Source organism: Sinocyclocheilus rhinocerous, unplaced genomic scaffold, assembly GCF_001515625.1.
Source record: "Sinocyclocheilus rhinocerous isolate Xijiao unplaced genomic scaffold, SAMN03320098_v1.1 scaffold183, whole genome shotgun sequence".
In the NCBI taxonomy this organism is placed as follows: Eukaryota; Metazoa; Chordata; class Actinopteri; order Cypriniformes; family Cyprinidae; genus Sinocyclocheilus; species Sinocyclocheilus rhinocerous.
Genome location: NW_015657496.1, coordinates 6692 through 15225, shown reverse-complemented (window position 1 = coordinate 15225; position 8534 = coordinate 6692). Strand labels below are relative to the sequence as shown.

The 8534-nt window shown below is 36.5% G+C and overlaps 1 protein-coding gene across 1 annotated transcript; it reads right to left on the bottom strand.

Moving 5' to 3' along the window:
- Window positions 1-2054: 2054 nt before the first annotated feature.
- On the bottom strand, window positions 2055-5704 carry LOC107721145 (GTPase IMAP family member 8). The gene is made up of 5 exons (XM_016529013.1): window positions 5646-5704; window positions 4401-5069; window positions 3087-3794; window positions 2343-3011; window positions 2055-2260 (listed from the first exon to the last, which is right to left on the bottom strand). Exons 1-5 carry the CDS (start codon window positions 5674-5676, stop codon window positions 2112-2114), a joined length of 2226 nt encoding a protein of 741 aa, XP_016384499.1. The 5' UTR covers window positions 5677-5704; the 3' UTR covers window positions 2055-2111.
- Window positions 5705-8534: the final 2830 nt, after the last annotated feature.

Sequence of the window (8534 nt, the reverse complement as noted above, 5' to 3'; positions counted from 1 at the left end):
AATAACTCCATAATTCACTAAATTCTATACCTAAATATCAGCATCATAAAAACAGATAAATGATTGCTAATTGTAGAGAGCTGTTGTTTTTTTTACAGCTTATGATCACTTTAGAGTGAGGTTGTTCTCATGTAAGAAATTTTAAGTTTTACAACTCTCACAGATTGATGAACATCTCCCTCTAGTGGAATGATATAGAATTGGTTTTTTTGAGTCATTTCAGCATGTGTATGTATAGATAATGTTGGGTAGATTACTTACTGGAATTGCACAAATATTTTAGATTACACTGTTTTAAAAGTACTTCTACATTAATTGAAATAATGCAAGAATCTTGTGCAAAATCTAATGCAAGGTAAATAAAAATATAAAGACTAAAAAGGAACATATTCCATTATATTATACTATATCAAATTTGTATTACACATAAACTTTACAATTATTACTGGCACAACATTTACAGTTATTACTGGCACAACATACTTTGCAGTTCTGGATGCTTCAAGCACCGGCTGTAGCCTTTGAAGACTTTCATCTGGCAATACTTGTGTCCCGGTGTATTCATTTAAAACAAATACATCTAGTTTTTGCCCTGAGGTCAACAATACAAAGACCATTGCTGACCACTGTGAAGCTGCCAGTCTGGTATTTATTCTTGACCCTGATTTTAGATAATGCTTGATTTCCGCCACTAAGGAATGATCATTCAGTTCATTCAGGCAGTGGAATAGATTGATTGATTTCTCTGGAGAAGGATTTTCTTCAATCATCTTTTTAATTAACTTAACAATTCTCTCTTTGCTGCCAGAGCTGCTTTCTGTCTGCATCAGTAGGCCTTGTAAGAGAATCTGATTGGACTCCAGTGAGAAGCCCAGAAGGAAGCGAAGGAAAAGGTCCAGATGTCCACTGGGACTCTGCAGAGCTTTCTTCACAGCTCTCTGATGGAGGTCATATATTGAACCTTGTTTAACACAAGTCCGAATGCTGGGTAGAAGACTAGGTTGCTCAAATTCATTTATGTTTTGATTCACAAATGAGAGGTACACAAATAAAGCTGCAAGATTTTCCTGAACACTCAGATGAACAAAACAGTAGACTTTTCCCTGAAACAGCCCTGACTCTTCTCTGAAGATCTGAGAGCACAATTCTGAGTACAATTCTAAGATCTTCCTCGTAGAAAATCAGATTACGTTTCTCCAGCTTCTAAAAAAGCTAGTTTACCCAGTTTGAGAACCATATCTGTATCTTGTTCTTATCATAGGTCTTCTCATGCATAGTGCTCATCTGAATGACCAGGAAGTGTGTGTACATTTGAGTGAGAGTCTTGGGAAACTTGTAAATACGATCTATACGACATGACTTGAATGCACCAATAAAGCGGTACATTCCACAAGCGGTCGTTTTGGCGCACTGGCTTCCATATAAGCTGTTTTTAGACTAACAAGAAAGTTTTGAGTTATGAAACTTACCGGATGTTTTTATAGTACAGTGACCTCTTATATGTCAAGGGAATTTTGGTTTCTCAGTTCATGACCCCTTTAAAGATAAAAGCTAAATGCTAAGTTATACAGCAATTTTTACAGTCGTGATAATGAGAAAACATGTTTAGTCACACGGTTATCAACAAAATTTTATACTGTTAATATTGCTATGTTACATGTACAGTACAAAACATAAAGTAAAGACCAGTCTTACCGGTCTAGGTGAAGTGTGCAATTGCAAAAGCTGTTTGTCGTTAGAGCAGCCAATCACAGTGACACATGCATTCAGTCATATAATAGTCTGGTGAGCTTATTCAAAAACATAGATCCATATACCCATTTAAAGTTTTCAAAATCTGAAATCATATTTTATTGAAGAACTGTATACAGTGCATGCCTGATAAATGACATATTCACAAAAATATTCCCCGCCCCCCAATTTTTTTTTTGAAAAAAAAAAAAAGATTTGATTGTTGATAGGTTACCGATTACTGAACATAAGTAACCTTTTCGTTACTTCTCTGTTCTCTATGTACAGATCTAAACAGGTAATAAAAATGTATAAGCTAATTAAATAAAGGTAACAAGACAATGTTAGAGAGAATGTGTATCTTAATCTTAATCCAGGCCTCAATCAAACTCAGGAATAGAGCTAAGAGACTCCACTCCAGAGCTCATTTTTGAACTTGACTCTAAATGCCACTCTTCAGGTGCTTCTTGGGATCTCTGGGACACATATGCTGAACTTATCCCTGAGGAAGAACTGCATCTTTCAGCAACTACAAAGAAAGGAATTAATATCAGAATCAGACAAATCTTTTAAATATTACACAATATGCAAACAACTTAAGAACAACTTACAACTTATTGGATCATCCATACTCTGTGATCTTCTAATGGGTACAGCTACTGTTCTTTCAACCCAGCCTAAAGTATCTTCATCTAGTCTAAAATGCCATCCTCTATTTCCTGCCACCATCTCCTCGATCTTCTCCAGGAGTACTGTGACCTGAGATCCATCACTCCAGTTCTTAGTGTTGAGAACATGATACCTGTTCCCACATTTCTCAATGAGCCACTGGAGAGTATCACCTTCACTTGCAATGAATAACTCTATGGGAGTTTCTCCTAGTTCATCTCCAAAAGTGAAGAGAACCAATATGTGATTCCAGATTTGTTCACCGAGAGGCTCCATGATTTTCTTTAAAGCGCCTTTCTCTTCCTCTGCAAAGGAACAGTCAACACTCTGGACTAAAATGAAAGCATGAGTTCCAGAAGACTGTTCTGCTACACTTTTCAGAAGGTTGCGTTTAGCATCCTCAAGTCTTTTTCCAATAAGGAAATCTTTCTCAAAACCGGGTGTACAAACCACAGTGAGCTTCCTCCCGGCCACTTCCCCATTATTACTTAGATTCTCTTCGATTCTTCTGTCAAATACTTGCCTTCCCAAAATTGTGTTCCCTGTTGAACTTATGCCGGAATAGTGAGGTCCAAGCAACACCAACCTCATTTCAAAAAGTTCAGCATCTCCTTAAAAAAGACAAAGCACAGACTGTAAATATTGTCAGTAACCACATTAAAACCGTGTTTTCAATGTTTACTCACCTGATGTTGAATGTCTCAATTCATTTCTTTTTTGAACTTCAGCCTTCATCTGTTTTGCTAATTTCTCAACTTTCATCCTTTTGGACTTTACCTCTTGCAAATTCTGATGCTGTATTATAAAACATCGTCCTCCATTTCCTGCAACCATCTCTTCTATCTTTTCAAACAGCTCTGTCACTTGATTGCCATCATCTGTGTTTCTGTTGTTGAAGACATGATACCTGTTCCCGCATTTGTCTATTATCCACTGAAGAGCTTCTCCTTCACTCTCAATGAACAGCTCAATGCTTGTGTCTCGCAACCAGTCGCCCAAGGTAAAGAGAACAATCATGTGATCCCAGATTTTGAGACCAAGAAGAGCAATATGTTCCTCTACTGCCTTTCTGTACACTTCAGTGAAAGAAACGTCCACTCTTATGACAAGCAGAAAGGCGTGTGGTCCTGGAGGACAGTGAGATGAACTCAACACAATCTCATCTTTATAGAATCTGGGGGTATATTTTGAGTGGTAATTTCTTCTTCGGCCTGGAGTGTCAACCATAGTGATGTGTCTTCCTGCAACATCTCCTTCTCGTACTGCAGATGTAAGTGATCTTTTGGAATCAAAAAATGCAGATTTGCCCAGGATGGTGTTTCCTGCTGAACTCTTCCCAGATCCATTATAACCCAGCAGCACCATCCTAAGCTCTGAGAGGGGATGCTTATTTTCTGCAGGCAGACATACATATTTTATTATTCATTACTTTGAGCTCAGTTTTTTTAATTACCTCCAGTAATATGAAGGTATCTCTGTGCAGAAGGAAGATTGTTGTGTTATAAAATAGAGCAGGCTATACAGCATAATTAGAGGTTAAAGTCCCTTAAAGTCAAATTAGTCCACTAGATGGCTGCCTGTATAAGTAATGTTTTCAGGCAGCCTATGCAGGCATCTAAGCAAAGCAGCTATTTACTTAAACAGGGAAAGACTGAAATCTCTAAAACTGTTAGTCAAGATTATGTTTCAATAATATTTGAAACGTAACAAATACTATGACAACAATGGTGAAACAAAATAGTTTCTTTAGTACAAATCTGCTAAAAACTGGCAGACCCTGTTAATGTGTTGAGTGTTCTAGAGTAAACTCTAGATCAGGTTTTGATTGGCTCATTTAACTGAAAAGTGGGACTATTCTATTCCATTCTATTCTATTCTTAGATGTGCCATTTTGTGTTACAATTTCTCTTATTCATTATATAAAGGGTCTGGTTCTTTCTCCCCTTAAACTGTCTCTGGTTAAAAATACAATCAATATAGAGAGATATAAAAAAGCTCACCGGTTGTTGTTGTCTCATCTTTCAGTTGTAGATTTTTGATCCTTCTTTCGTTTGCTCTCTTTTCCTGTTCTCTCCTCTTCTCCTCCACCTGCTGCAGAGTCTTTCTGTTTATTTCATAATGTCCACCTCTGTTTCCTTCCACCATCTCCTGTATTTTCTTAAGCAGTTCTGTGACCTGAGATCCATCACCCCAGTTTTTAGTATCGAGCTCATGATATCTGTTCCCACATTTCTCAATGAGCCTCTGGAGGTTTTCATTCTCAATAAATTGTTGAGTGGTTGTATGATGATCTTCACAGGTGAACAGCACTATTGTGTGCCTCCACACTTCCTCACCAAAACATTTCATGTTACCACATAGAATGTCTTTTTCATTTTGTTTAAACGGTGTGTCTACATTTAAGACCAGCAGCAGAACATGAGGTCCAGGAGGACATTTTGTTACACTCAGGACAATTTCCTGTTTGTACAGTTCAGGGTTTTCTTCAAAGGGTAAATTTCTCCACCAGCCTGGAGTATCAACCACGGTGATCTTTGTGGCAGCTCTTTCACTGTGCTTCCCCACACATTGCAAAGTCTTCTTCAAGTCAAACTCCTTTTTGCCCAGGATAGTGTTTCCTACTGAACTTTTCTCCGCAAGTTTTGGACCCAAAAGGAGAATCCTCAGCTCTGTTAAGAGAAAATCGAAGCAGAGGTATGCGAGTATGTACTTTATTAAATAAAAGGTCTAGATGGAACCAAGCTGTTTATGGCATTTCTAGTAGGGCTACACAATTAATTGTTACAATAATGCCATTACAATCATGGCTGCCGTGATAACTAATCCTGTTGATTATAACATTCTATTTCGATCTACTCCCATTGCTTCAATGGTTTCTATTTCGTTTCAGTTCTAGCTGAACTGAAATGATTCACGGCGTAAGTTACAGATAATGTGATACAGGGAGTGTTATTTATAAACTTTCTTTATATAATTTATACAGTTTGTTTTTCAAGCTGCTTAGATGACATTAAGTCTTGATATGCTTATGCATAAAACAGGAATAAACGAAACAGTTCTCAGCTTGTTTTGGATGTGTACTCTATACATGAAAAATATGGAATCCAAAAAGCATTTAAATGTAAATTAACCAGCATTATTAATCATGATTACAAAACCAAGGGCAATGATAAATATTGTGCAGCTCTTATTTCTAGAGTAAAGTAAGTTCAAACCGTGCAATAATCAATATTTATCACACTAACCTGAGGAGCTATGTGAACTGCTTGGATTCATGATGACACTGAAATTCTTCTTCCAAAATTCTTCTTTAATGGGTAAATGTCTGGTTCAGTCCTTTAAAATAATGCATTAACCGCAGTTATATACAGTTAATGGTACAAGTATTTTTCAGAGACGTTTTTGCGTTGCCCAGTATAACTTGTTTACAGAGAACAGCTGAACTTTGTTCCCTTATTGCTGCTGTTTTATTGAGCCATATATTTTACAACGTTCAAAGAACAGTCAGATGTGTTGATTCCAAAAGAATTGATCCATTCCGCAATGAGCCACAATCACATTTACTAAATTAATGAATGAGTAAATTGTATAGATATATGGTAAACTAAAGGTGCACAAATAAAAGGAGAAAGTGCAAAAATTGTCCTCAAAATTTAACGTTGTGCTTTAAACTCATACATTAAAGGCCAAGATTTTAAAGATGTTGACAAGCCATAGTTGTACACAGAATAGAGGTCCACCCTATTTTAGCAAGGTCCACTCATTTGCAGATTTATGCCCTCCCCACTGGTAAAGAACTGATTCAGATGAAAGAGGTCCACCCTATTTTAGCAAGGTCCACTCATTTGCAGATTTATGCCCTCCCCACTGGTAAAGAACTGATCAGATGATTCTTACATTTACATTTATTCATTTGGCAGACACTTTTATCCAAAGCGACTTACAGTTGAGGAAAACAACAAGCAATCTACCATAAGACGGCAATAAACACGAGAAGTGCCCGTTATACAAGGGTTCAGTCATCGCTCAACATAGTAAAAGCGAGGACAGGAAGGGATAAAGGGTAATAAGAGAATAGAAAAAGTGAAGGTATAATTTTTTTTATGAGGAGGCAGTTAGATGCTCATGGAAGAGATGAGTTTTCAGTTGATTCTCAAATTACTATTAGTGTTGGTCTTCATTAAATTATGTTGCCTTCTGCTGGTACAGTAGATCCAGTTCTCTCAGGTGTGAGGGGTTTGATTTCAAAGCTGAACGCAGAGCAGCACAACCCTTAGTGATGTTACGGTCTAACCTGCTGAGAGAATTACATAAATTTCTGTCCCTAGCTTTGAAATAAAGGACTTACTTGACGGTGGTGATCTTGCTTGAGTATCTCAAGATTACAGTCAGAATTCCCCAGATCAACAGATAACCTCCGTAATCCTATGTCTCCAAATGTATTTCCAGACAGATCCCGTTCTCTCAGGTGTGAGGGGTTTGATCTCCGAGCTGAAGCTAGAGCTGCACAACCTTCATGACTGATACCACAACCCCTCAATCTGCAGAAAATAAACAGCATACAGTGTGTGTGTCAATTATGATTATCCATGCATTTATTATTATGATCTCAGATCAGTTTGATCAATTTGTAGACATTTTTAATGAGACTTGTGTGTAATTAAAAGAATGAGTAGTAGTTAATAACCTCTTACAGGCCTGTTTTTAGACAAGCTCTCCATAAAACAAACAAAACAAGCAAATGAATAATAATTATTAAAAACATATTACACAGACACTTCATATTTAATTGTATTTTATTATTTCAGTTGCATTTAATGTATTATACTTTCAAGAGAACATTTGCAATGGGTTTGTAAAAGCTATTTTTAGTCATGCTTTGGCCTGAGTTTTTGTTGCATATACACAGTTTTGACCAGCAGGCGTCACCAGCGTGTGGTGTTTCGAGCACTTCGAAACAGCGAATCAATTGATTCAAAGCTTCGAAAAGGGTCGTTTCTCCCATCACTACACGACTTTCAATTTAGACAAACCATAACAACGATAATAAAATACAATACTAACAAAATGATGAAATTAGCACACATACACAGAAATACGTTTAAATTGTAAAGTCATGAAAAGGGTGTTCGTGAGTTTAAAGAAACGCTAATAAATCATAAAAATGTACAATTAAAATAAATCATTTTAAAGTACCATCAATCAAAATAAAACACTTACAAAAAAATTGAAATATTTTATTTACCTGCATGTCATGTGACCATTAACCAGCGTCAGAGAAACGTGAACACGTCAATATTATTAAAATGTTTATTTTAAAATCAAAGGGGTACTTCAAGTAAACATATTAGGTGAAAGAGGTTAATATGAAAAAAAAAAAGTTTGTGAATGCCTGCATTACATGTAAATAAGAAATAACCTGCATTTGTGCTTTTTAATTTGTTTGAAAGACAAAAGCACTCCAAAGACATAGTAATATATGGTTAAATAACCTACTGAGTGATAATTCAACTAAAAATGTAATCAGTTACTACCCAGCTCTGTTCTTTATAACACATGACATTTTAGTACACCTTTGGTAGGTGCATATAATAAAGATCAACAAGTTTACTGAATTAAGTTCAAATGCAATTTTGGCTTGTTGACCTACAACTTTATACATTAATTTTAATGTGATCACATTACACACATATCTGTTTAGCTTTTACATAAATTAACAGACACAAGAGACAATTTAACTTTTGAGTGCAGCTTACAAAAGAATGAATGTACCAGAAAAGTTAAAGTAAACAATAAAATTAATTGTAATAATCAGTAAAGTGCAATAGCATCTAGCTAGCTGTGAGGACTTAAATACAACTCATATAGGCTATTATCCATGTTTCACATCCATCTCATGATTTCTCTGTTGCTTATGTCCTTGTGGCATGAAGAAAAGTGTGGAAAACTGACAGTGGTTACCCCGGTAGAAATTTTATGTTCCCAGAACGTCCTCAGAACGTCGCCGCTGGTGTCAAGGACGTTGCCTAGTTACGTCCCCAGAACGTTCTGAGACGGTCACGATGTCGAGTTCTTTAAAGGGTTGGGGGACGTTATTTGGAGGACCTTCACAGAACATTCAGGACGTTCTCGGG

Bases quoted from the DNA above. Each gene is read 5' to 3' on its own strand.
- LOC107721145 (XM_016529013.1), bottom strand. From the start codon at position 5,676: ATGAATCCAAGCAGTTCACATAGCTCCTCAG. The intron at 3,795-4,400 runs GTGAGCTTTTTT...GTCTGCCTGCAG, and splicing joins AGATGAGACAACAACAACCG to AAAATAAGCATCCCCTCTCA. The intron at 3,012-3,086 runs GTGAGTAAACAT...GTCTTTTTTAAG, and splicing joins ATTGAGACATTCAACATCAG to GAGATGCTGAACTTTTTGAA.